Raw genomic sequence first — 27,310 nt, forward strand, 5'->3', positions numbered from 1 at the left:
ATTTTTATAACGTCAACCTGAGTCTATTGAGTTGTACATGGATTGAAATCCAACCCAACCAACCCACCCAATACATATATGAATTAATACCTAATGGTCCCTATGGTGTAAAGACAACAAAAAACAAAACAATTTGGTGTACATATATCAATATGATCTATGCTAGCCATGTTAAAAGAAAAAAAAAAATCTAATGGTCCCAAATTAATGTATAGTTTTAATATAAAAACTGAGATCAGGTTGGAAGGAAATTAAACTACCAATAAGTGGACAGCTTATGCCAGATAGGATACCTGTGTAATATAAATCAATAAATCATTGAATTTGTTTTGTATTTAACTAAATGATCGTTTCTAAATCTATAGCATGTCCCATACTTTATGTTTCATAGTTATGTCACCTGAATATGTCACAGATATTTTTATTTTTCTTTATCTGAAATCAGTTTATAAATTATTTCTGGTAATCTAAACTCAATTAGAAAATTTGAAAAATAAATAGTTTACAGATCAACGTCGTGTTAACAATATTTGCCAAATACGATATAGTATGTACTAACCATAAACATTGTTATTGTAACTGTTGATATTTAATTGCACTATCGTTGTCTGCATTGCTAGCATCGCTATTTGAGTCATGCGCAAGACCCAAGTGCACATGGGAGAAAAACTGCAGCCAAACTACATCAACTGCCAAAGCAACTTACCTTTCTCCTACTCAGAGCAATTTGAAAGTTTATTTATTTAATTTTTTTTAAAGGCAAGAGGATTGCTACAAAATTTATAATATATACAAGCTTCAAACAAATAAAAGACTTTACCCTCTCTTTTTTTGTTGGATATAGAAGACTTTACTAAAACCCATATGATGTAACAACAGTTCCATCGTTTTAATAGTATATTATACTAGTTTTAATAGTATTCTACTGTTCTAATTAAAAAATTGCCATATCATGTGGAAAAAGAATAGTATTTTGGTGTTTTGGGTTTAAAGGAAGTGATTTTCACACATCTCTCTTTATTTCTAACTAATAATTTAAACAGAATCAAAGACCGAGATTTAACAGAAGTGCATAAACGGCTAAAAAATGTGTGTATTTATCATTTCCCTTCAAATTATACCCTTTTTGGATATTACATTTTTCTTTCTTATACTTCACTTGATTCAGTATTTATTGGTGAACCAATTTTTTCTGGTGACCTATCCCTTTCCTCTCTTGGTTCATAGTGTTACATTAGTACTTCAGTCCGTGATCTGGCTCATTGAACCATTTTTAACAAACATCAAGATTTATACCCAAATTTCATGAGCACCTTTTCTTTTTCTTAATCTTTTGGCAAGAATTTCTCAAAATTATGATTAAAGATATTAGACCATCAATTGCATTGCGTTTATTAGGGGTGGACATCAAACCGACTGAACTATCTAAACTACAAATTCGTAATACACAATTTGGTTTTGTTTCGACCATCAAAATGTCAATTGAACACATGGAACGTGTGGTATGCTTTTAATAATGTTTGTTTGTCTCCTCATATGACTCGTCACGTGAGAAGAAAATCAGACATAAAGAGATATACAACCTCGTTCTAGATAATTATAATTACTTTCTTAGGGGAATCAAAATCCATAGAAAATTACAGACAAAACAAGTAGTTGCACTAATGATCCACAGTTTATAGGACTAATCTGATAGCAATTTTCTGCTAATTAGTTCATGAAGACTACTGGGTTTTATGTGATAAGGATGAAGACAACTGTTGACAGATGGCTTTGACATTCCAAGATTCAGTAATTGCTGAGACTTGCATGTAAGATATCCTAACAGTTCCATACAAAAGTTTGTAACCTACGAACTCAGACTTGACCAAGTAAACGGTTGAGATTCGACAGTATAAAGTTTATAATTAAAAAAAAAAAAAAACCTTTTTTATTACAAAATGACAATAAATATAACAAAAAAGCAGAGCACTTTCAGAGCTGTGAGTGTGAATACAGACACAAATACAGCAATAAATTATTTTAAAAAAATACATTAATAATGAAAAAAAAAAAAAACAATTTAATAAAGTAAATGACTGGTAAATTCCAATCAGTCATGTTTCACAAACAAATCAGGAAAATCTCAGTACCTTTAAACATCACAGAATTCCATGCATCCCTTTTACTGTTTGTAAGGAAACTCTCAGCAGTGAGTGGGTCTTAAAAACCCACCACCTGACCTACCACTGACAACTCCACCCCTTCTTCTTATATCCCCATCCACTCACAGAGATCACTTTTTTTTCCATGACCCTGTAATTTTTGGTAGGCACAGGAGTTTTTTGGTTTTTTATGGGTGAGGGTTTTTGAGATGGATTAGTTTTGGTGCCTGAAAGCTCCATCCCAACTTAGATTCAGAAACACATTTGCCCCACAGTGAAAACCCACAAAGGGATTTGAGTTTACTGCTTATATTTGTTTTTTTTAATTAATTTTATTGAAAAGTGGGATCTTTTGGGTTTCTTGAGAGGTTTTATTGGTGTATGTTTCTGGGTTTTTCTTAATTCTGGTTAGAGATCTGGAATTGTGCCTTGTTTTAGGATAAAGAATGCTGAAGGGGTTTCAAAGATCTGGCTTTTCAAGATTGCTCTTTTGAGTTCCATCTCAGAGTGGTAAGTGAGTGAATTTACAATTACTTGTGAATTGTTGTTTATGTTGGTAAAATGATTGAAGTGAAATTTAAGCTGGTAGCATTTCAAAGTTCTCTACTTTATTGCGTTTATATATGTGTTCATATGTGTGTATATATTTGTGGAATTGGTGAAAAAATATAGTAGCTTTGTATTTTATTAATCTCTGGATGCTGCAATGGATTGAAAGAACTGATTTAGAATTTTTTTTAGAGGGATATGAATGATGAATCAGAAGAAATTTTAATGTGAGATTCTGCTGTGTATGTGTAGGCTTGTTGGTAGCTGATAGAATGGCCTCTGATCTCAAATCAGAGTTATCCAAGGAAACTCCCATCTTTAATCTAAAAGTCTGGGAAGTAATTGGAATTGCTGTTGCATTGTTTATCGTTGTTATCCTTACTGTGCTATCAATGTGTCTTACTTGGCGTAAGAAATCGAGGAAAGCTCGTGACAGGATACCCCTTAGTCAAATCCCAACTGTCTCGAAAGAGATTAAGGAAGTGCGGGTGGAGCAAGTATCTGCTAGGGAGTTTGCTCCTCGTGATGGAATTCTTCTCACCATTCACGACAAATCTAGTGACAGAGAATCCGATAAGATCATGGTCCATTTGGATATGGGAAAATCAAATAATGGAGAAAATAGCAGCCAGTCAGGTTCGTTTAATCGTCTAGAAAATGATGGTGTCCTGTCCCATTCTGGAGAAGAAGGGAGTTCCAGCACGGTTACTGTGTATAAGGCTTCCTCATCGTATCCAATAACTGCACCGTCTCCTCTGGTTGGCCTGCCTGAATTCTCACATTTGGGTTGGGGCCACTGGTTTACATTAAGGGACCTGGAGCTTGCAACAAACCGGTTTGCAAAGGATAATGTCCTTGGTGAGGGTGGATATGGAGTTGTTTACCGGGGACATCTCATCAATGGGACTCCAGTGGCCGTTAAAAGGATCCTAAACAACCTGTGAGTTTAAATATGACTGTATCTTGACTCTATTTTGGTTTCTCCATTCACCTTTCTTGGTTCCATGAACTTCTCTGAATCTGTTATATTGTCTTTAGAGGCCAAGCCGAGAAAGAATTCAGGGTGGAAGTTGAAGCAATTGGCCATGTGCGCCACAAGAATTTGGTTCGCCTCTTGGGATACTGCGTTGAAGGGACTCATAGGTACCATTTTCTTTTGAATTGTTTTTTGTGGCTTTGGTATTTGAGAAGTGTATGAGCATATAATAGCCTAGTACGGGTGAAGTAGCAGCTGAACTATAATAACTGGTCTCATTTGCATTTCAAAATTTCAGGATTTTGGTCTACGAGTATGTCAACAATGGAAACCTGGAGCAGTGGCTTCACGGAGCAATGCGTCACCATGGATATCTCACTTGGGAAGCCCGCATAAAGGTTCTCCTTGGGACCGCAAAAGCGTAAGTCAAATCACCTACATAATTACTTTCTTTTTTCCAGGTTTCCTAGTGTCACTTAATGAGATATGCTTGTTGCAGTCTTGCCTATTTACATGAGGCCATTGAACCAAAAGTGATACACCGAGACATTAAGTCAAGCAATATATTGATTGATGAAGACTTCAATTCCAAGGTATCTGATTTTGGGCTGGCCAAGCTGCTGGGTGCAGGAACTAGTCATGTGACAACGCGTGTTATGGGAACCTTCGGGTTAGTATTCTTTCTTGAGCATGGTTTGTTTTGGCCCTAAAATATGTTGTGCCTCTCAGTTTTAGATGTTCAGAATAAATTGATAACTGATGCTGATGATTAATTATTTCTCGTGTAATCATTGTCCCTGTTACCAAAAAATTTCAGGTATGTGGCTCCTGAATATGCTAATACCGGACTTTTGAATGAAAAGAGCGATGTATATAGCTTTGGGGTTTTGCTCTTAGAAGCAATTACTGGAAGAGACCCTGTGGACTATGGTCGCCCTGCTCATGAGGTATGCACTCTAACCATCCTAAGATACCACATTTTTGTCAGCGTAGAATCATAAGTGCTTGATGCAAGTTGGATTTATTGCTTGTACTAAGTAGTGAATGTCTTTTGAAAACACATATTACACAGTGAATGACAACAGTCAACAGACAATATACAGTCTAAATATACTTAGGAGTGCGCAGATTGTCTAGTCCAACATAGGCCCTCCCTAAAATTTACCCTTCTGAATCGCTTTGGTTCTGTTTTTTCCTACTAATATACTTAGCTTGGTTCTGGATTTGTAAAAACCAAGGCTTTCATGTACTTATATGACTAACTGCTGAGCTTACCTGAGGAGTAATCTGGTAGGGTTTACATTGGACTTCGATACTCCACAGACAGAAATGGCAAGTTGCAATGTCCATCCTTTGATCACCATTTCATTTTGCTGAATGAATTTCTGGAATTTTGTTTGACAGGTAAATCTGGTTGATTGGCTAAAAATGATGGTTGGAACCAGAAGATCCGAAGAAGTGGTAGACCCAAACATTGAGGTGAGACCATCGACAAGAGCCCTAAAACGAGCCCTCTTGACTGCTTTGAGGTGTGTTGATCCAGATTCTGAAAAAAGACCCAAGATGAGCCAAGTTGTCCGTATGCTTGAGTCCGAGGAATATCCTATACCAAGAGAGGTTGGATTTTCATTCCATCTCTAAAACACAATTTCTGTTGGATATTAACTTGAAATTATGTCTGTTAGAAAGAGAATGAACCGGCAACTTCTGGTCTGGCTCGACTGCATTTGAATCCCGGAAGGAAATATCTGATTCCATTTTCTAACCACATTGCCTCTTACATGTCCCTGTTACGTCTGTAAATGTAGAGCTTTTTAGCTGTCTCCCGAATTGAATTTCGATTCAAAGGACCAAAACATTTTCCCCTGCAAAAGATTTAACCTTCTCGTGCGTTTTAATCCCTCAATATTCTATCAAAATCCCTCCCCACGCATTACATTCTGTTCTCCCATCGTCTTGTCCATTTTGTTTTCAGTCCTCACAGGATGCAGGCTTCGTTAACTTTTATACAAAGAGATGATTTTCACCTGTCTTCTGAACACAATTTTTATTCTTAATGTTCAGGATCGAAGGCACCGAAGAACTGAAGGAGGTAGTGTGGACATTGATTCCCAGCGTGAAAATTCAGACACTGATCGGAGTGACTATCCGGGATCAAGATCAGAGAGCAAAGGCTACCAACGGACGTAATAACGCAGTGATTCGTTTAAGGATGTCGGAAATATAGAAAGTGAGGGTAATTCTTAATTTTTTTTTTCTCTACACGTAAATTCTTGGGTTTGTCTGTCTGAGACTCTGAGCTGATGCTGTTAGGACATATGTGGTAGAAGGGATTAATGGGGAAGAGAGATGATCCTCCCTTTTCCCCCCCTCCTTTTTTCTCTTTGGTTTTATTATTTTTTGTAGATGGAGAAATGTATTGTGTATGGAAGTGGTGGTGTTTGTGAAGAACCCAAAACAATAGGGGCTTTGTTATGTACAGAGATTTGCTCTTCAAATTTGGTGGATGAAATTGCTCCCTTTTAGTTTAGACAACAAGGCTTCTGAGTCATTCTCTTGGTCACCTGGTGACTAACGATACACGGTCAGTTACAGTTTAATTCGATATCGAGGGGTGAGATTTAAACATTAAAAGCACGTCCATGTATCCTCCACATTTGATATCAAATTCGAAAGTGAGTGACCATGCTTTCTGTGGTCGCCAGACAATCAATAAAACATCTGTCCATTTATAATGTGTTATGAATATTGCAGCCATGAGAAGCTCAAAACCATAACTAAATAATCTGTAATCTCTTGAAATATTGTCTTTGAATTAGTTTATAATGTTCGGAGACTGAAAGTGATGTTCGCACTCTCCTTTTTGGCTTCTGCACTCCTCTCTTTGTTCGTAGCTTTAGGATTGAACGAATCAAAGAATATTTGAGAGATAAATATAAAGAGGAGTGCAAGAGGAGAGATAGGGAGTGAAAATTAATTCTCTTCGAAGACATGCAAATTCCAAATTTGGCATTAATTAAATTAAAGCAATATTGGAAAAATGGGTATCAAACTTGTGTTCTTCTTGGTGGCACCGAGAAGTTGTATTTCAACTCTGACCGTCTCTAACCATCACGGTGTGGTCTAGTCATTGAGAATGAATTTGAGGTCCGTATTCTCTACGACACATCCTGGTTCGATTTTTCATCAAGGTTGTGAACTCATCGATTTCTCACATTTTGTGTTCTCCGTCAAGGTTAAGAACATTGTATGCTGTGTTTCTTGCCAAGCAAGACAGTGTTTTTATTTTATATAAATTAAATTGTCTTTGTTTCATCAAATTTCTGCTGACATAGTTAAGTAAATCGGATTCGTCAGAGTTTTCGGTTTTTTAATTTCTTGCGAAACGGGTAGTGATCAAAGCCCCCATGTATGACCTGTTTCCTGATTTCCCAAGTATTCTTCCATGCTAAGACTCCAATTAATCAGCGGGCTCAATATTGTTATCACATAATTCATATGTAGCTGTAAATTTTTTCATTATATTAAGCTCATCGATTAACTCTTAATCCGCTGGATTATTTTTGTAAAAAACCTCATTTAGTCAACTTGTTCTCTCTCTCTCTCTCTCTCTTTCTCTCTCTTTCTCTCTCTCTCTCTCTCTCTCTCTCTCTCTCTCTCTTTCTCTCTCTCTCTGGAGTAATATGTTGTTTATTCAAAAACAGCAATTTCAACTTCCTTGGACAGAAAGAAAAAGAATGATGCATCACCTTACTCTTACCAACATAGTTTAAGCACGATTGACATCAATAATATACATATATATATATATATGTGTGTGTGTGTGTGTAATTATGTGTATATTTACTTCCACTCAGTTTTTCTTCAAAGTTTGCTCTAAGCTAACAACTATGGCTCAGATGGTTGGCAGAGATGAGATAGAGTCACTAAGAATCGAGCTGGAAGAGTTCGGAAGAAGCTTTAGGGCATCCTTTCGGAGTCATTCCTCCAGTTTCCGAGCCAATTCAGCGTTGAGTTCTGCCAAAGATGATGCGGAGGATGCTCAATTTGCTGAACAGTGGGCAGCCATTAATAGATTGCCAACATTCGAACGGTTAAAATCATCTTTGTTTGACAAGGATGAGGGAAACGAGTTTGATGGTGAAGGAAAGCGAGTTGTTGATGTTACCAAGCTTCGAGCTCTGGAACGGCATCTATTCATTGAGAAGCTCATCAAACACATTGAAAATGATAACCTTCGACTTTTGCGCAAAATTAGAAACAGGATTGACAAGTAAGCCTTTTCTTCTTTTGCTTGACGATCAAGTGAAGTTTATTTTTCCTTCATGCCAAACTGTTTTTGTAGGGTTGGCGTAAAATTGCCTACCGTGGAGGTGAGATATAAGAATGTTTGTGTGGAAGCAGTGTGTGAGGTGGTTCACGGAAAGCCCCTTCCAACTCTTTGGAACTCAGCCAAAAGCATGCTTTCAGTAAGTACTTAAATCATGTCCAAAAGTAACAACTTAACCATTCACTAGTCAACTTTATGAATCTGTTTTCGATTTTTTCCTCACTTTTTCTGTGCAGATCTTTGCCAGGTTTCCGGGTTCAAAGTCACACGAGGCCAAGATAAGGATTATTAAAGATATTAGTGGTACAATAAAGCCAGGAAGGTAAGCTAGTATCCTTTCATCTACTAAATTTAATTCAACTAAGCCAAAAGTTCTCATGTCTTCGTACTAAATCGGTTCTGTTGCAGATTTACTTTGCTGCTTGGGCCCCCGGGGTGTGGGAAGACCTCCCTTCTTAAGGCGCTATCAGGGAATCTGGACAAATCCCTCAAGGTTTCTCTTATTTTTATACTTGGAGCATCTTTGTAAATTTGTAATATGGAATTCGTAATCGCCATCTTCTTATTTTAACTATTCGATTCAACAGGACACCATTATAACATGGAGTCCAGTAATTTCAGAGTTTGGTTATGAGCTGCTTAAATTTGTTTGCTGACTTCATACTTGCTTGTTTTGTCCGACTTTTTCCCTGCTAGTTCTCAGGCGAAGTTACATACAATGGACACAAACTATCGGATTTTGTCCCCCAGAAAACATCAGCTTATATAAGCCAACTCGATGTGCACATTCCCGAAATGACTGTGAGGGAAACACTCGATTTTTCAGCCCGCTGTCAGGGTATTGGAAGCCGAGCTGGTAAGATTTTGTTGAGCCTAAGATAATTATTATGTGGTTAAATGTCTACAACCTATTGACGAAGGATAGTTGATCTGGTTTTATGCCCACAAAGATGTAATGCTGGAAGTCAGTAAAAAGGAGAAGGAGGCAGGAATAATTCCGGATCCAGATGTAGATACCTACATGAAGGTACTTCAACCTTTCTGATATTCTTCATTCCAAGTTTATGAGATCATTGATTTCTCGCACTTTTCGTTCTTCGTCAAGGTTATGTACTCTATTGTTTATCATGACGTTTTTATAATTTATGAGTCTATGACAGGCAATTTCTGTTCAAGGACTAAAACGAACCCTTCAGACGGACTACATTTTGAAGGTAGAGTTAAAATCTTGTTTCCTATAGTTTGTGTCTGCACAAATGCTTCCCAGCGTCTTACAATGTTCATGGTGGTTTTTCAGATCCTTGGACTTGATATATGTGCTGACACGCTGGTTGGAGATGCCATGAGACAAGGCATCTCTGGTGGTCAAAAGAAGAGAGTCACAACAGGTAATGCAAATAGAAATACTGATAGTTTTAGAAAATTATGCAATGTCCTAACTTCCAGCCTCGGATGACCTACCTCACCGGGTGTTAATTTTAATTTTGTAGCGGAGATGATCGTTGGTCCCACAAAAGCTTTGTTCATGGACGAAATAACAAATGGCCTAGACAGTTCCACTGCATTCCAGATTGTTTCTTGTCTTCAGCAGCTGGTGCACATAACAGACGCTACTTTACTAGTTTCGCTTCTTCAGCCAGCACCGGAGGCCTTTGATCTCTTTGATGACCTTATTTTAATGTCGGAAGGGAAGGTTGTTTATCACGGTCCACGCGATCAAGTCTTGGAATTTTTTGAGGATTGTGGGTTTAAGTGTCCTGAGAGGAAAGGGGTTGCGGATTTCATTCAAGAGGTAAGTGAATTGCAGCTTGCTTATGATGAAATCCTTCTACAGGTTAAAGAAACAGTTAACATCGTGGTTCTGTTGTAGGTTATCTCTGAAAAGGATCAGTCATACTATTGGAACCGCACCGAACCTCACAACTATGTATCCGTTGATATGTTCTCGGAAAAATTCAAGGCATCTTGTTTTGGGAAGAAACTAGATGAAGACCTGTTAGGGACAAATGACAAGTCCCAAAACCATGAGAATGCTCTCTCCTTCAGCGTGGATTCTCTTTCAAAACGGGAACTCTTTCGAGCTTGCGCATCAAGAGAACTTCTTCTCATGAGGAGGAACTCTTTTATCTATATATTCAAAACAATTCAGGTCATCATTTGTGCTTTTGCGTTTACACTTCTCAATTCAACTTAGGAATTATGAAAACATGCTAAGACTATTTTTTCGCTGCAGCTTATCGTCATTGCATTTATTACAATGACTGTGTTTTTGAGGACTAGAATGGGTCTTGATGTTACTCATGGTAATTACTACATGGGGTCCTTGTTCTATGCTCTCACAATACTTGTCGTTGATGGAATTCCCGAGATGTCCATGACAATTCAGCGACTAGAAGTATTTTACAAACAGAGAGACCTGTGTTTTTACCCGGCTTGGGCTTACGCAGTTCCTGCAACACTTCTAAAAGTTCCTGTTTCACTTGTGGTATCCCTGGTTTGGACTTCTCTTACCTATTATGTCATTGGATACAGTCCCGAGCCACAGAGGTCAGCTTGAGTTTAAAAGGCTTATTTGATTTATGTTTTCGGTTTGGTTTCAGATTGTTGTTAAGATGACGTGATCTTGTTTTAGGTTCTTCTGCCAGTTCTTGATGCTTTTTGCTGTTCACTTTACATCATTGTCTATGTTTCGCTTCCTGGCGTCGTTCTTTCAGACTATGGTTGCCACTATGACAGGCGGTAGCTTTGCATTATTGTTTCTCATGCTATTTAGTGGATTCGTTATCCAAAAACGTGAGATTAATTTACCTGTTTCTCCAGTTCATTTGGAAAAAAATCAGCTGAACAAACAAATTTAATTAGTCATATTGTTGTTTGCAGCTTCCATGCCTGTTTGGTTAGAGTGGGGTTTTTGGGTTTCTCCCCTGACATATGGAGAGATAGGCCTCTCTGTCAACGAGTTTCTTTCGCCGCGGTGGCAAAAGGTTGAGCATCTCATTTCATGGAAGATCGAAGAAAAATACTATTAACTCATTTTCATGCTCCTCAGGATGCTTTCTGTTTTTTTTACCTCTGCAGATGCTATCCCCAAATTCTACTACGACTATTGGGAGACAAATACTTGAAAGCCGTGGCCTGAACTTTGAAGGATATCGCTACTGGATATCACTTGGTGCCTTGTTCGGATTCGCAATAGTTTTCAATATCGGATTCACCTTGTCATTGAGTTTCTTTAAGTGTAAGTTATTTGATTTTTCCGCTATCCTATTTTAGCGCAAGAAGTGGAACTTAAAAACACCTCGACTCATCCCATTTTGCACACACTCAGCTCCTGGGACATCTCGTGGGATCATTTCACACGAAAAGCTCTCTCAAATTCGAAGTACTAATGACAACCTTGGTGATGCCAATTTGAAGGAGAAGTCCACAAATCATCCTCCTAAAACAACTGAGAGCGGTTAGCAGATTCGTGTTTGTTTCCCTTATTTTACAGAGAAACTTCTACAACATTTTTACAGTAGCCTTTTTCGGGATTAACAGGAAGGATGGTCTTACCTTTCACTCCCTTGACGGTGGTGTTCCAAGATGTGCAATACTATGTTATTCCTGAGGTGACAATATTAAGTGTTCATTTGCACAAGGTTCAGATAGTTGCAGGATTAAAAAGCTTTTACTAACGTTAATTTCTTTCTTTCTTGTATTTGCGTTTCAGACAACCAGGGAACCGGGATTTAATCAGAAAAAGCTCCAGCTTCTGAGTGATGTTACAGGAGCGTTTAGGCCCGGTATCCTTACAGCACTGATGGGTGTGAGTGGAGCTGGGAAAACTACGCTTCTTGATGTTCTTGCAGGCAGAAAGACTAGTGGCTACATTGAAGGAGACGTAAAGATTGGTGGATATCCCAAGGTTCAAGAAACATTTGCTAGGGTATTGGGTTACTGTGAACAGACCGATATACATTCTCCACAAATCACAGTAGAAGAATCTTTGATCTTTTCTGCTTGGCTGCGTCTGGCTTCGCAGATTGACTCAAAAACAAAATCTGTAAGGCCATTACATTTAGATATCAAATCAAATCCTCGGTTTTAATTTCAATAGTGTGACGTTTTTTTGGCATTTCTAACAGGAGTTTGTGAATGAAGTTCTTGAGACAATTGAGCTTGATGGAATAAAAGATGCCTTGGTTGGTATACCTGGTGTTAGTGGTCTGTCAACAGAGCAGCGTAAACGCCTTACAATTGCTGTGGAGCTTGTTTCAAACCCCGCCATAATCTTCATGGATGAACCTACGACTGGTTTGGATGCAAGAGCTGCTGCGATAGTGATGCGGGCAGTGAAGAATGTTGCTAATACAGGAAGAACAATTGTTTGCACCATCCACCAACCGAATATCGATATATTTGAGTCATTTGATGAGGTAAAACCTGGATATTAGAAGCATCATTCTTTGATAAGGTTTTAACCTTTTTCATAAGTTGCGGTGTTTTCTTTTCTTTGAATACAGCTAATTCTATTGAAAACCGGAGGGCTTATAATCTACTCTGGACCGTTGGGACAACACTCGAGTAGGGTTATAGAATATTTTCAGGTTCGTAAATTGCACTCTGATTTCTGAAATACTAGTTGCTATAAGCAAAATACTTATACCAAAGATTCGGTATGCTGAACTGTTTCTATATAATTACTTCTGGCAGAGTATTCCCGGGGTTCAAAAGATTCGCGATAACTACAATCCAGCAACATGGATGCTAGATATCACTTCTACATCAGCTGAAGTTGAACTTAGACTTGATTTTGCCCAAATATACAGACAATCTTCTTTACATGAGTGAGTTCACTTGAAAGAGTGATCAAATCAAGGCTTTTGAACTCGGATTTTTGTGTGATTGTTTTTGAAAACTCGAATGCGGCTGATTTCCTAGTATCCCATTTGCAGGAACAATATAGAGCTTGTGAGACAGTTGAGTACCCCACCTCCTGGCTCAACAGATCTGCATTTCGCTACCCGATTTTCTCAAAATGGCTGGAGACAATTCAAGTCTTGCCTTTGGAAGCAGAACTTGACTTACTGGAGGAGTCCCGCATACAACTTGATGCGCATCATGCATACGCTTGCAACATCTCTAATTTTCGGGGCCTTATTTTGGAACCAAGGACAGAATCTGTAAGCCCTCAGATCATGTTATTTTGTCCAATCGTATAGAACCTTCATTCACTCATATCTAACCAACCTTATTCTTACTTTATTTTCGATTTCTGCATTTAGAACCAACCAGCAAAACTTGTTTAATGTACTTGGTTCAATGTTCGCCGGTGTCATATTCTTGGGCATAAATAACTGCTCAACCGTTTTGCAACACGTTTCAACGGAGAGAACTGTCATGTACCGCGAAAATTTTTCAGGGATGTATTCTCCGTGGGCATTTTCACTTGCACAGGTGAATTTATCTTACATCTGACAACATACTTTATTTGTACCTTTCTTAACACTGTTTGTACAACGTAGTACTCCTCAAGTTCACACAAGTCTTCAAAAATTGCAGGTTGCAGTTGAATTTCCCTATCTATTTGTCCAGGCAGCCACATTTACGATCATCACATATCCAATGATTGGATACTATGCGTCATCATACAAGGTTTTCTGGTACTTTTATGCTATTTTTTGCTCATTCCTGTACTACAATTACATGGGATTGATGCTCGTGTCGTTGACGCCAAACTACTTGGTAGCTGCAATTCTCTCCTCGGTTTTCTACACATTGTACAATCTGTTTGCTGGTTTTCTGATTCCTGAACCGGTAAGCCTACTCATTCTTCGCCAAATACAAAATAAACGTTGCTTTTCAATATTTTTCGACCAAATAGCTGACTTGGATAAATTGTTTTTCCTGCAGCAAATTCCGAAATGGTGGATTTGGTTGTATTACATGACTCCTACATCTTGGTCAATGAATGGTTTGCTTACTTCACAATATGGAGACATAAACCAGGAGGTTATAGTGTTTGGCGAAACCAAAACTGTGTCTGCCTTCTTAAAGGATTACTTCGGGTTTCACCACGATCAGCTGGCTCTGGTGGCGGTAGTTCTCATTGCTTTTCCGATTGCTTTTGCATCCATTTTCGCCTTCTGCATAGGACGGTTGAACTTCCAGAGGCGGTGAATGTGTGATGAATCTCCTCTAGCCACAGTTGAAAATGTCACACATCGGTAGAGCTAGTATGCCTTCTGTTTGTATGTATAAATCTGTCAGTCTGTACCAATTAGAGCTGTCAATGTATCGGATTTTTATTATAAAGCTAATATGAATTTTCTTGTAATAAAAGAGGATCAGGCGATGATAGCTTCTCGACTGAGAGCCTACGGTGTCCATTCCCTTATTTGTATTGAAAGAAATTGAGAAATACATCATGTAACCAATTCTCGCAGAGGAAAAGAACGGCCAAAGAGGAAAAAACAGAGTAAACGATGCGACAGGGAGCAACAAAAATTCGAATCTGATGTAATTAGTAAAATATGGAATCCGTATATGATCCAAAACCGTGAAAAGAAACCAGCTTTTTTTGCTACATGTTTTCATACACCAAGAATCAAAATTCAAAACATCTTGTATAATCTGATACAAACATGCCAAATTGAAATATTTGAAGTGGAAAGAAAGATTAAGGGAAAGACGTCTACAAGCAAAAGCAAAAGCAAGACTCTTGATTTCGGCTGCTTGGAAGAAACAGATTATTGATAAACTGCAAGCAGAGAGGAAAAGCACTTGTTCTACCCTTGGGGCTTTTCCCACTTCAATGGCTTCACCACTTCCCATGAGAAGTCAGGGTCATCCCTACCAAAGTGTCCATAAGCAGCCGTTTTCAAATACCTGCCCCGCTTGAGATCAAGGTTAATCGCAATCATTCCCGGCCTGAAATCAAAGTTCTCCTTGACTAGTTTAAGAATCTCCTTGTCAGGAATCATTCCAGTGCCATAACTGTCAACGAACACTGATAATGGCTCGGGAACACCAATGGCATACGAGACCTGCACTATGCACCTGCGAGCAAGACCATTGGCCACAATGCTCTTAGCAGCCTGTCTAACAATGTAGGCACCACTCCTGTCTACCTTGGTGGGGTCCTTGCCAGAGAAGGCACCACCACCATGGGCTCCCCAGCCACCGTAGGTGTCAACGATGATTTTGCGGCCAGTGAGGCCAGCATCACCGTGAGGTCCACCAATGACAAACCGACCTGATGGGTTAAGATGGAAAATAGTCTTGTCGTCTAGGTACTTCTCAGGAACAACAGGCTTGATAACATGCTCTTTGAGGTCAGCAGCAATCTGATCATTAGTAACAGTTTCGTCATGCTGAGTAGAAATGAGAACCGTGTGGACTCGGATTGGAACCATAGCGCCATGGTCATTGTAGTATTCAACAGTGACTTGTGTTTTTCCATCAGGTCTCAACCACGACAAGGTTCCATTCTTGCGAACTTCAGTGAGACGGGCACCAAGGTTGGTGGCAAGAACATGGCTCAGAGGCATAAGCTCAGTGGTCTCATCAGTGGCATAACCAAACATGTGACCCTGATCTCCTGCGCCAATTTCCTCAGGCCGCTTGGTCAGGTGGCCATGGACACCCTGGGCGATATCAGGGCTCTGTTGCTCAATGTTAACCAAGACCTTGCAGTTGTCAGCATCAAGACCAACACTGTCCGAAACAAATCCAATTGTACGGCAGGTGTCGCGCACAAGCTTTTCGTAGTCCACTTTGGCTTTGGTTGTAATCTCTCCGAAGATCATGACCATGTTCGTCTTGGTGCAAGACTCGCAGGCAACTTTGCTGTCGGGATCCTGTTCGAGGCACGCATCTAGCACTGCATCAGAAATTTGATCACAGAGCTTATCGGGGTGCCCCTCGTTCACAGACTCGGAAGTAAACAGGAAGGTGTCTGCTGACTCTGCCATTCTTACAAGCTGCAAAAACAAGAATCAAAGCTATCAAACTAAATCAATTGGAGAATCTGTCCGGTTAACCACATATTGTAGGATGATCGAATTCGGATCCAGAGAGCTTGAAAGTACCATTCTTCCAGTCCAAGCAATCATACTAACAGTAATGTGTAACAAGTAAAAGAAGTCGGTGCAAAAGCTACAAAAACAGAAGAAACTAGTATTGTTGTGTTGTGGCATGAGAATAAACAACAGTAAAATAAAGCAGTTGAGTGTCTGGTAACTCTAGTTGTAAAAGTGCTTTTAGAGAAAAATCAGTGTCCGATAACTCTAGTTGAGTGTTTGGTAATTTTTGATGTAAATTTGTTGACGTTCATTTCTTGCTTCAATATACATTGAATCTAGCCAAACACTACCTTCATTATAAACACAAATTGAACGTACCCAACAAAAGAAAATTATAAGAAAAACCCAGTAACCCAAATTCCAAGAAAAAGAAAACCCCACTTCCAAATCTATAAATAAGAAGGATTTTCTACTTTAAACTTATCTAAACTACGGGAAGCGGGATTCAAACTAAGCAACAAACGACTCAAACTCAGTACAAAAGCAAGCGAATTACATCATCAAGCAAAAATACTACTCAAGAACAAGAAAAGCAAAAGCATTTGCATGAGCTTTTGAGGTTTCTAAAAGTGCATCCTTACCAAAAGCGAAAATCTGAGTCCTGGGTCTTGAGCTTCAGCGTGTTCCCAGTGTTTCGGTGCTTGAAAGCTCGAATCTTTGCCACACTGAATCCGAGAATTCCGGGCTTTATTTATAGACAGTGTTCTGGTAGTGGTAGCTTAAACATACAGACTACAGTCATAATATTCCTCTTGTTTTCAATTTTTACTGATTTTTTTTATTCGTATTCTTTGTTCTATGAGAATTGACGGTTAAGATTTGTTTTTGGTGATGGCGTGGGAGATTGAAGATCATGGCCGTTGGATGTGGGTGGATTAAGGGCTGGGATTGGAGGGAATCGGTGGAGTAAAGCGACAGGCCGTCCTATTTGGTTTTGTTCCTTTATTCGTGGAAGTTTGTATTTGCAGTATATTTTTGTCTGCACATAATTTATGGAAATCCATCACCATTTTCTTTTCTTTTGCTAGATTATTATTTTGGTAAATTGATTTTCTTTTTTACAATGATAACGTCAGTGTGTTAAATTGTTCAATGTTAGGGGAAGAGGAATAGGAAGAATCGAATATCACTAGAATACATATGCATTACTATTTTCCGTCACTGCGGGTTTGGTGGAGTATATGGACTTTTACCAACTCTAGAATGTGAATTTAAGCTCAACTGCTATATTTTTGGGGTTTTAAGTCATAGCACAGTTCGGCTGTAATGCTACGTAACACTAAAGTGATACGAGTTATATATAATATCTAAACGTTGAAAATATTTATTATATTTTTACATGCCAAATCTAACCATTAATTTTTTGAACCGCTTAATACATACATACTATGAAAGATAATTACACTAAGACACATGTGGATGACTAAAAATTATATAAAGTTGTTCACACTCCTTTGCATGGTGCATGATTGATAAAATGTTATTGTTTATAACGCATGATTGATAATATGTTATTGTTTTTAACTTTATTATATTTGTCCATTAACAACAGGCATTTTTCACGTTGCATTATGGCGGTTTTAAGAATCATGTCTTCTGAAATTCTAGTATGACTTTTTTTTTTTTTTTTTTTTTTTTTTTTAAAAAAAAAAAAAAGGGGACAATTGGTTGTAAAGTATTGTTATTCACTATTTTCGGGGGCCAGGAAGACTTAGGCATTTTAGCCTTTCCCTAGCCACAAGTCTGGCTTCCACACCAACTTCGGATTTCGAACTCAAAACCTCTAATTTTTTGTTTAAAGGAAATGTCGCAGTTCGCCCTTTTGAATTTAGTGAATTTAGTGAGACATCTTACTAAGCACTTATTTGACAACATTTGACGAGTATGACATTGAGGATTTGTGGATATTTGGAGGCATTGTTGGTGTTGTGTGACATTTGAAGACATTTGGAGGCATTAATAAACACACCAACAATGCCTCCAAATGTCACACCACTTAGCTAAGTGGCGTAAGAATCAACAAAAGACATCTAATCACAATCACAAAGGGCACTAATAATATATCCGAATCTATGTTATTTGAGCTTTATTTTCATTATTCGTCGAAGTATTGGAGTCCACGTTGTATACACGTCATGCAATGCAAAAGTGATCTCCACCTAGCCCATGATCCCGGTGTTGCAGGACGGAAAAGGATTCCTGTCGGATTTTTTTTTTAGGGATTCGAAAGATTCTATGATCCTCATCGTTCATCATACATTGGACGGTAAGTTTTTGTTAAGTACTATTTATATTGAATTTTAAATTTAAAATAATTTCTAACCGCATGATGTATAATGAACGGTTACGATACGGAATCCCTTGAATTTCCGGGAAAAGGATCCTCGTCGGATCCTTTTTCTAGATAATGGGTGGTCTAATTTAGATGATTAACAAATAACTAACCTAATTCTTCTTAAATCTTAGCAAAACTATTAACATGCATGACGTCACAAATCCACCGTTCATTTAGTGATATAAAGCTTTATTGTTGTTGTTGGTTCAGGAATTTGCTTTAACTGAGAAAATGGGTTTCTGGATTTTTAAATTGGGGAAAAAAAAAAAAAAATGCTTTGAAGAAAACTACACAAGATATTGTCGTATGAGGTCCCATGCACAATGCATCGACAAGGGGGAGTGAAAAAGAATTAAAAAAAATCTTATGCGGTGAAGGTGGATCGAACACCTGACCTTCAGATCTTCAGTCTGACGCTCTCCCAACTGAGCTATCCCCGCATGGTTGTCAATTGCTGACACAAGTCTTATTTATTAAAATCTGAATTTCGGCCACCAACCAGGGACCCTCCGTTTGTTTGGATTAGACGGTGTTTGAAAGTTTCTAATTTACGCAAGAAAAATTTGAACTTGAGTGCACGGAGTCAGACACACAAACCCAGCCTAGACGACATATGCGTGAGATCGAAGGTAACCACAAAGTCACATGGTTGAAGGCACGTGACCATCGATACTCAGATAATTTAGGAGCGTTCAAAATTAAATTATCATTATGGTGAGAAAGGAAGACCTTTGCATCTCATCAAACCAAAAAACGTCTGTTTCGAGGCTACTTCCAAATGACAATCGCCCGTCACGACACCCTTAACGGCTTCAAGTTTTTTGTTCTAGCGCTACAGAAAACATACAGACTGCATATGACACAGAAACACATTCATACAAAAGAGAGTTCATCTGGTGGCAACCCTTGCAACTACAAACGGATGCATCCTAGCTCGGATCAGACAACTCATCACTTTCTACCATCCCTCGAGGTCATCTTCACGAGCTTACGACCACCTCCATTTTGCCAAACTCCACGCACTAGCAATCCTTCTGGTGGATCCTTGTTTCCATCATTTTTTTCTTGAATCGGCTCAGGACGATCACCAAGTTCAGAGAGTTTTGTAGCATCGTTGCCAAGGCGGTTTCTGATAAACTTTGGAGTCTTTTTCCCTTGCTTAGTACCAGCTCCTGCAGTCCCCAAATTGTTATTTGAGGTGCTACCAGATGACTGAGAACCTTTTTGACCTGTCAACCTTTGATTCTCTGGAAGTTCATCATCAACTGAAATCTTCGACTTTCCTTTGGCTGACTGAACGATGTCCTTCAATGAGACCGCTGGAGGTTTATGGTTCGACTGCAAATTCCTCACAGGGATGACAGGAAAATCTAGCAGAGCATATTTCGAACTCTTAATTCCATTATCTTCACACCTTTCCTTGCCTTTCTTGGAGCTTCTGCTCCTTGACTTGCTACTGCCATTACACAAACTGTTTTCATGAGTACTGCTGCTCCTCATATTAAAATTGTAAGTCTCGACAAGTTCTCTTTGTTTCTCAGCATCAGGACAGAGTCTAGCCAGCTCCAGAAGCAAATGTGACAGGCCGAACTGGTAGACATAAGCAAGATATTCCTCTGTATTGATTATATCCTTGCGGTAGTCTGAAGATATTTCTTTAAATGCGGAGAATTTGCTGTCATCACGTTCCAAAGCATCACGGATTTTTTCCACAACAGACTTGTTGACAACATGAACATCTCCAACCTTTGGCACTCTCTGAATACTTGCAGTAGCAGGTTCTTTATTTGTTTGATTACCAGAAACAGAAGGAAAATCGGAGTCCAAAGAACCAGTATTGATAATTTTTGGACCTGAAGCAGATTGGGTGACCTTACTGGTTCCAGTCGAATTCTTTGGACTAGTAAAATTAGATGAAACAAACCCAGTGGCTGCAGCTTGCTTAACGGGACCGCTTGGGGAAAATACAGGAGAACTAGATGATGATATGTGCCCAGAGCCTGAAGAGGGCTTTTTCTGGTGAGAACTACTGGCAGATGATTTAGGTTGACGATTTGTTGCAGGCCAAACTGGAGAAGCATTAAGGACAGTTACTTTGTTAAGGCGACGAATGCGAGAAGCCATTGAACTACCACCCAATCCTTGTGAACCATTTCTTAATTTCTGTTGTCTGTCTCTTTGAGCCACTGGAAGTGGAGGGAAGGATGATGCTTCTTGTAGTTCAATCCGGGGATTTTCTCTTGAAGAAGACTCAAAATCGGCAGTAGGTAATGCCTCAAAACGGCCAGCAACAGTTTCAAGTTCGCTTGTTTCTTGGTGAATAGAAGCTTGTTGTGTACTAGACGATGCATTACGGCACCTTTCTGCAGTGGCTGTATCATGGCTAGCTTGAAGTGCCACGGAAAGTTGATTGTCCGCATAATTAAAATGAAAACCACGTCCTCTAACATAAGGTCCATGAAGATCGGTCTCATTACTTCTACACTGGAAGTTCACTGGTATCTGCTTGAGTGGACAAAACAAAAAAAGCAAGATGGAATGATAAACCTATCCGCTATAACTGTCGCATAAGTTTTATGATTATATCACATACAAACCTTAAGAGCAATATTACGCCTAGAGCGAGACATGTTCCCTCCGTGTTCCTTGGCATTATGCCTCTGCAGATAGAAACTCAAGTGAGCAAAACCTCAACATAACATGGCAAGCAGAAGAGGTGGAAAAAGATCAAGTAATATGCACTAAGATATCACCTTTAGTTCAGATTCAGTTGCAAAAACAACAAACTTCTTTGTTAAGCAGTCGTCATCTTTGCATAAGAAATGAGCTTGAGAAAAATGACTCTGCAAAATAGATTATCATGTCAACTAAGAAGCGAGTCTCAATGATGAACTTTCAAAGCATCGACAATAATCAGTTGGAAATGCAAAACAACTGACCTCCAAGTCATCATAGATATTGTAGTATTCATATTGTCCTGGACGTTGCCTGCATTGAAGATGCAGTGGATATAAGTTTGCTAAAACTTTTAAAGTAAATAATTACCTTCAAATACTCGAAACAGGTTACCTTTGGCATATATGGCAAGTATAGTGCTCAGTGGACATATGCATGTACAACTCATTATCTCCATAAAACGGATTGCTGCAAAACTCACACATAGGATGTCCATTAAATCCACATCTTTCAGTCTCATTGCCATCTACCTCTAAATCACCTGTCTCTGTATGCCGACCCAATTGAGCTTTAGTATATAACTTTTGCTCACAGATAAAGATCTGTATTACAACTTACAGTCAGATACATCAGGGTGAAAATAATAAGCATCAGCATCAAGGTTAATGCTTCATGCTTCAAATCAGAGAAGAATTTAGCCATTAAATCAGAGTACGAGTGTATAAACTCCTAATAGATATATAACCAAAAAATGGGAAGTATAACAATGCTGATATGAGATATATGAATTATTCGTCATCGTATATAGTGTCATCTAAGTCATCTAAATGTAAAGCTCACCTTCCTACCGCCCAAACACAGACTGCACATGAACAATCCATGACAATGGAACAAATGATTTTTCAGCCGCTCGACATTTTTAAACTCCTGTTTTCTCTTTGACCCTTCACTCTTTTGTTCTTTTATCTTATCACAAACGCCACAAGATAGCTTGCACATGGCCTTTATCATCTTGTAGTGATCAAGATCATCAAAAAATGCTTGTGTTCCTTCATGATACCAATACTTTCCAACTTGACCCTCCACTGGATTGGCTGGGAAAACTGAAAAGTCATTAATCATCGTTGTATAGTCGCCTAAAGCCTGGAAAAGGGAAAAGAAGCATAGGAGCAAGATAGATTTTCAAAAAACAGGAGAAGTAGAACGGTAGAAGTACTTGAACTGGATCTCATAATATAAAAAGTTTCAACTCTAGAAAACACATGTGACTTGGACCTTGTAATTTAACCAAAGCAAACATATCACTTTGCAATTTAAACTAGGTAAGCAACGGAAATGCCTAACCTTCGTGACAAAGATGATCTTAGATTCACTCTTGCAGATGCAGCAACGGGAATCTTCACATATGAAACGGAGCCGAATAGTGCAGGTGGAGCAGACCTCGCGATGGCCACAGGGCCCATAAGCTACCCATTGAAGCGGCTCCGCACAAACAGCGCAGCTATCATCCATGGTATCTCTTCTCTTTTCTGCAAAATGGAATTTATCGGGAAGAAAGTAAGTCACCAAGATGATTGAACCAATGCAGACTTTTCCACAACGAAAAAACATCACGCGCTTCCACAAAACAAGAAGTATAAACCAACCCAACTCAAGTACTTGAACAAAAATCCACTCAGCAGGAAACATCTACACTATGGTCTATGCTCAGACAAAGCTTATTGAATCACTTCGTGTGTCTGCATACTGATATCCATACATTCACACGCAAATGCGATTAACACAAAACCAACATTTTTGAAACACACATTCATTGAAACGTCCTTCGCAATGTGCGCATCTTCCATGTTCAAGATTACTTTTTGCACACAGATATTCATGAAACAACGAATGCATTCGCATACAAAAGTAAGCAAAACAAAACCCATTAGTCCCTCATTCATAACAACCAAAACCCCAGGATAATTAAATGAATTAGTCTTCAACACAAACATAAAGAAATATGAAAAAAAATTAACGAAAAAAACAACCCGTCATTCATTTCAAGCAAAACCCAGAAAAATTACAACGCATTTACTCCTTTATATACCCAGATCATACATACAGTGGTATCTATGACAAACATTACCACAAAAGTTCTAAGCAATTTAGAGAGAGAGAACCTGATGATCCCTTGGTGGTTTCTTTGGGTTCGATCGAAGGGTTTTGGAGAAAGAAATTAGAGTTACTTGATCACTTTACCAAACAAATACAGAAGAATTTCTCAGTCAGTACTTTCTTGGCGACTTTCCTTCGATTTTCTCAGCAAACAAACAGATCCATGTGATTAACCGGAGGTTCGATGGAACAATTGCCGAAGAGTCGAAGACCAACAGAAGCGACGTCGTATCTGGAGCAGAATAAAGTAACGTTTTTCAATTATTCTATGCCCAAGAGTGACCTGTTAATGAGGAGAGATATTTTAGTATAATCGGAATACGAGGTAGTACATCACATGTTATTATATAAATTGTAGAACATCTGTGTTAAAAAGTTAATAATTTAAAAAAATAATATTTTCCACCGTTTATATAGAAATGCGTAATGTATCACTCATGTTCCGATCATAATAAAAAATTTCTTGTTCATGAGAGCCTGTTGGTCAATCAATGACCCAAAATATTGGCCTCTGACCCAGCCCTTAAACTCCTTCTAAAAGCCCAACTCAATCTCATTTGATGAACAACCCAACATAAAAGCCCTTCTCATGTTTAGGGGAAAATGTGAAAGAGTGTTGTTTCTTCGTAAGCGCTTCGAAATGTTTGTTTTAAGAAGCACTTGAACCATTCATAAAAATTTTGACGTGCTTACATTAATAGCGCTTATGTATTTTATACAAAAATAGTTTCAAGCGAGTTCTTAACGTGCTTCAACTTTGTCATTGGACACATCATTGAGAATTCATAGGTTCTTAATGAGGTAGTCTGACTCTAAACTACTTTAATTTTAAAAGGGAATTAGGAATTCGAACTTGAATTTAGGCGGTAAACGCTCTACTTTGATCAACTAATTGACCCAACCTACATCTGCAGTTTTTATGTTTTCTTAAATCCAAATTGTTAGAGACAAAGGTTCAAACTTTGTATTAGTGCGTTATGTAGATAGGAAGCCAACCTACCCATTTGTTAAGGGTCAGATTTCATCCACCTTGTTTTGACAGCACAATGCCACAATCCTATAGTAGTACTACTTGTTTTTTTTTTTTTCGGGGTAACAAAATTATAAGCGTGTTGGATGATTGAGGGCTCATTGGAAGTACTTTAAAATGACTAAAAGCGTTTTCTATAAAAATAATTTTGGGTTCCAAAAGTATTCAAGTGTCTTTTAATAAGCATAAGATACGTGCTTCTTGCATAAAACAATATGCTTTTCCAATATCCACTTGGATTTTTATTAACGATTGGTTTGAAAAATAATTTTACAAAAAATATTTTTAGTTATTTTAAAAACACTTTCAAACGAGTCTAGATACTTAGTTGTGACTTGAGCATATAGATATATATAGCTTTGAACTCTTGCTTTGAATCTTGAACATGTCCCATCAAATGATACTGTACACACTGAATTTGTTACAAGCAAGCTTTATTGCTTTATTGCTTTATTGCTTTATTGCTTCATTCATAGATCACCGATGGTGGTTGGTAATCAACCGCCGATTGTTTTGAAGTTAACTTAGTAACATTTTATTTTATTTTATTTTATTTTATTTTTTTTAAGCTTAAGAAAAACTTAGTAACTTTTTTAGCTAGTTTGAATATTTTCGTTCTATCTTCTTTTTTCTTTTTCGTGGTGCAATATTGCATAATGATTCAAATGGTCATTTTTTGTCACTTTAAGGATCTAATTTTCCAAAAATCAATCAAATTCTAAATCATTAATGATTATCCAATAAATAGATAACTATTTGGGTAAAGTACAAAAAACTACCTCAACTAATAGTGTCACGACATTTTCATACCTCATCTTTTAAAATTGACAATGTCATACCTCATCCTTAGAAATTGTGTCAATGTTATACCTTCCGTTAGTTTGGCTGTTTATTTCTTAGTTAAATGCTGATGTAGTTTGATCCGGGACCCATTTTTTATTAACAAATTAATAAAATATTATTAAAAACAAAAAAATCATTTTATCTTATTTAAATATTAAAAAAATTAAAAAAAGTACATAAAAAATAAACCTCTTCTTTCGTCCCTCCCTCCTCTCTCTCTTCCCCATCTTCCTGTAACCCAGAAAGAAGAAGAAGAAGAAGAAGAAGAAGAAGAAGAAGAAGAAGAAGAAGAAGAAGAAGAAGAAGAGAGAGAGAAAAAAAAAAAAAATCCCCAAACCAAACCCAATTCGTCCCCCCCCCTCCCCCCACCACAAACCTGACCCCCCGCAACCCAGAAAGAAGGAGGAGGAAGAAGAAGGAAAAAAAAAAAAAAACCAACTCCAACCCACCTTGCAAAAGAAAAACAAGAAGAAGAAGGGAAAAAAAAAAACCAACCCCAACCCAACCCGAAAGAAGAAGAAGAAGGAAAAGGAAAGGAAAAAAAAAAAAAAAAAAAAGAAGAAGAAGAAGAGGAAGAAGAAGAAGAAGGAAAAAAAAAAGGTTGGTAGTGTCACTATGGGTTTTCCTATTTCAATTCAAAAAACGCGTTGGTAGAACGATAATTTCAATTTTATCTCTTTCTGTAAACATGAATTTACTTAGGAATTGGCTAATTTCCTAGACTTGTAATTGTGTCCATGTTTTTTTAGATTCAGGCTTAGTTTTAGGCAAATTAATTTAGGGTAGAAGAATTATTCAGATTGAGCAAATCAAGGATCGACAATGTCTACAAGGTAATTTGCATCTAGATATCATATTATGAAAAATATATTTTTGTAATTGAGTTTTATTCGGAATGAAATTCTTAAAAATCAATTAGAAAATTGTTTTCCTCTTTCCACGTTAAAATCAATTCTCTTATTTCTTACTCTTGGTGGAACGTTATTTTTTGATAAAGTAAATTGTAGCAATGGTCTTCTAACTAAAAATCTATTACCATTGGTTACTCAACTCGTTAAAACATGTAGCTATGGTCCTTTTCGCCAACTTCGTCAGAATTCTGTCAAAATGAGTTATGTTTGAAGGATCATTGCTACAAGTGGGTTAAGTTGAGGGACCATTGATATAATTTTTCTCATTTTATTTTTCATATTTGCCCTCTGATTCAGCCTCACGTATATGATACGTGACTTATTTTGAAGGAAGATCTAACAGAGTTGACGAAAATGACCATAGTTGCACGTTTTGATGAGTTGAAGGACCAATAATAATGAATATTTAGTTGATGGATCATTGCTACAATTTACTCTTTTTGGTAATAAAAAGAAAAAGTTTGAAAGCCTTTAATTTACATTGACAAAAGCACTAGTGAGTTCATGATGAATTAAAATTATAAAGTGTTTCCAAAAATAAAATAAAATTATAAAGTAATTTTTGTGAAGTCTTTTATTTCTAGTTTCCATATTCATATTTCATATTCATATTTATAAAAGGGAGAAGGCAAAAATGGTGAAACATTCATAAGCCCAAAATTGCCTTCTCCCATTAAATTTTCAAGTAAAATAAGAAATTCACAAAAAAAAAAAAAAAAAAAAAAAAAAACCACTACCGTATCTAACTTTATTTTTTTTTTAATAGATTATTATTTTGTTTTCTTTTTTGTTTTTGTTTTTTCAAATAAAAAATATCAAAGAGCCAGTTGCCACACGCATAGGCGTGTGACAAGAGGCTAGTATTCGTATTTATATTTCATCGATATTGAAAGTTGTGTGCTGACATGCTTGTTCGTGAGGATCATCGATTCGAAAGAGTTCAAGCAAGGAATGCGTAAGACATGACAAAAGTATTTGGTAGATTCTTGTTTAGGGTTTATCTTTTTTAGTCCTATAATAGTCCATCCTTAGAGGATTTCTAAAGGTTTTTACCGGTTGGGTTTTTTTCTCGTACCATTGGATTTTATTAGTTTGATTTAGGATTGAAATCTTTGTTCAATCTTATTCCATTTATAACTTTTTCTACATGAGGCACGATCTCACTTTCCATTAGCAGAACCATATATACTAAAAATGGCCTATTAGGGTTTCAAGTCCTTCATGAAGTCGAAATTAGTGTTCATTTTTTTCTACATCCACAGTGTTTTGACTGCATCATTGAATACTCCGAGC

The 27,310-nt window shown here is 37.6% G+C and overlaps 4 protein-coding genes and 1 non-coding gene across 7 annotated transcripts; 2 read left to right on the forward strand and 3 right to left on the reverse strand.

Annotated features, from left to right (window-relative positions):
* The first annotated feature begins 2,110 nt into the window (after positions 1-2,110).
* Positions 2,111-6,167, forward strand: LOC103955855 (probable receptor-like protein kinase At5g18500). Of its 2 annotated transcripts, none has more exons than XM_009367765.3 (8): positions 2,111-2,654; positions 2,888-3,633; positions 3,732-3,836; positions 3,968-4,090; positions 4,169-4,339; positions 4,487-4,616; positions 5,074-5,286; positions 5,734-6,167. In XM_009367765.3, exons 2-8 carry the CDS (start codon positions 2,966-2,968, stop codon positions 5,857-5,859), a joined length of 1,536 nt encoding a protein of 511 aa, XP_009366040.2. In that variant the 5' UTR covers positions 2,111-2,654; positions 2,888-2,965; the 3' UTR covers positions 5,860-6,167. The 2 variants fall into 2 exon arrangements, with proteins under 2 accessions (XP_009366040.2, XP_009366039.2); XM_009367764.3 differs by having other exon boundaries at positions 2,946-3,633.
* Positions 6,168-7,540: 1,373 nt separating this feature from the next.
* Positions 7,541-14,386, forward strand: LOC103955857 (pleiotropic drug resistance protein 3-like). The gene is made up of 24 exons (XM_009367766.3): positions 7,541-7,942; positions 8,015-8,138; positions 8,236-8,321; positions 8,408-8,492; positions 8,696-8,855; positions 8,950-9,026; positions 9,160-9,213; positions 9,297-9,387; positions 9,490-9,791; positions 9,870-10,148; positions 10,233-10,546; positions 10,632-10,792; positions 10,880-10,983; positions 11,078-11,237; positions 11,328-11,456; positions 11,540-11,610; positions 11,712-12,044; positions 12,127-12,417; positions 12,505-12,588; positions 12,695-12,828; positions 12,937-13,164; positions 13,267-13,438; positions 13,544-13,798; positions 13,895-14,386. Exons 1-24 carry the CDS (start codon positions 7,560-7,562, stop codon positions 14,159-14,161), a joined length of 4,344 nt encoding a protein of 1,447 aa, XP_009366041.2. The 5' UTR covers positions 7,541-7,559; the 3' UTR covers positions 14,162-14,386.
* A 202-nt stretch (positions 14,387-14,588) lies between these two features.
* LOC103955858 (S-adenosylmethionine synthase 5-like) lies at positions 14,589-16,803 on the reverse strand. Its single transcript, XM_009367767.2, has 2 exons — positions 16,647-16,803; positions 14,589-15,963 (listed from the first exon to the last, which is right to left on the reverse strand). The coding sequence occupies exon 2, from the start codon at positions 15,952-15,954 to the stop codon at positions 14,770-14,772; it is 1,185 nt and encodes a 394-aa protein (XP_009366042.2). The 5' UTR covers positions 15,955-15,963; positions 16,647-16,803; the 3' UTR covers positions 14,589-14,769.
* Positions 16,804-18,767: 1,964 nt separating this feature from the next.
* Positions 18,768-18,840, reverse strand: TRNAF-GAA. The gene has a single exon. It is a non-coding gene; the product is annotated as a tRNA-Phe (tRNA).
* A 275-nt stretch (positions 18,841-19,115) lies between these two features.
* On the reverse strand, positions 19,116-23,481 carry LOC103955859 (E3 ubiquitin-protein ligase ZNF598). Of its 2 annotated transcripts, XM_009367768.3 has the most exons (8): positions 23,239-23,481; positions 22,421-22,605; positions 21,917-22,219; positions 21,470-21,678; positions 21,340-21,388; positions 21,154-21,243; positions 20,998-21,060; positions 19,116-20,902 (listed from the first exon to the last, which is right to left on the reverse strand). In XM_009367768.3, the coding sequence occupies exons 2-8, from the start codon at positions 22,586-22,588 to the stop codon at positions 19,352-19,354; spliced, it is 2,433 nt and encodes an 810-aa protein (XP_009366043.2). In that variant the 5' UTR covers positions 22,589-22,605; positions 23,239-23,481; the 3' UTR covers positions 19,116-19,351. The 2 variants fall into 2 exon arrangements, with proteins under 2 accessions (XP_009366043.2, XP_048432157.1); XM_048576200.1 differs by lacking the exon at positions 23,239-23,481 and having other exon boundaries at positions 21,917-22,179; positions 22,421-22,561.
* Between the last annotated feature and the right edge of the window lie 3,829 nt (positions 23,482-27,310).

Source organism: the organism of the source record quoted next, unplaced genomic scaffold, assembly GCF_019419815.1.
Source record: "Pyrus x bretschneideri cultivar Hongxiangsu unplaced genomic scaffold, Pyrus_bretschneideri_v1 Contig11, whole genome shotgun sequence".
Taxonomy (NCBI): domain Eukaryota; kingdom Viridiplantae; phylum Streptophyta; class Magnoliopsida; order Rosales; family Rosaceae; genus Pyrus; species Pyrus x bretschneideri.

What these genes read in the sequence shown, in the direction of transcription:
- LOC103955857 (XM_009367766.3), top strand. Translation starts at nt 7,560, where the DNA reads ATGGCTCAGATGGTTGGCAGAGATGAGATAGAGTCACTAAGAATCGAG. An exon ending in AAAGAAGAGAGTCACAACAG is followed by an intron (nt 9,388 to 9,489) that starts GTAATGCAAATA and finishes TTAATTTTGTAG; the next exon opens with CGGAGATGATCGTTGGTCCC. An exon ending in ATATATTCAAAACAATTCAG is followed by an intron (nt 10,149 to 10,232) that starts GTCATCATTTGT and finishes TTTTCGCTGCAG; the next exon opens with CTTATCGTCATTGCATTTAT.
- LOC103955859 (XM_009367768.3), bottom strand. Translation starts at nt 22,588, where the DNA reads ATGGATGATAGCTGCGCTGTTTGTGCGGAGCCGCTTCAATGGGTAGCT. An exon ending in AGATCATCTTTGTCACGAAG is followed by an intron (nt 22,220 to 22,420) that starts GTTAGGCATTTC and finishes TCCCTTTTCCAG; the next exon opens with GCTTTAGGCGACTATACAAC. An exon ending in ATATCTATGATGACTTGGAG is followed by an intron (nt 21,244 to 21,339) that starts GTCAGTTGTTTT and finishes TCTATTTTGCAG; the next exon opens with AGTCATTTTTCTCAAGCTCA.
- LOC103955855 (XM_009367765.3), top strand. Translation starts at nt 2,966, where the DNA reads ATGGCCTCTGATCTCAAATCAGAGTTATCCAAGGAAACTCCCATCTTT. An exon ending in CTCCTTGGGACCGCAAAAGC is followed by an intron (nt 4,091 to 4,168) that starts GTAAGTCAAATC and finishes TGCTTGTTGCAG; the next exon opens with TCTTGCCTATTTACATGAGG. An exon ending in ATGGTCGCCCTGCTCATGAG is followed by an intron (nt 4,617 to 5,073) that starts GTATGCACTCTA and finishes TTTGTTTGACAG; the next exon opens with GTAAATCTGGTTGATTGGCT.
- LOC103955858 (XM_009367767.2), bottom strand. Translation starts at nt 15,954, where the DNA reads ATGGCAGAGTCAGCAGACACCTTCCTGTTTACTTCCGAGTCTGTGAAC.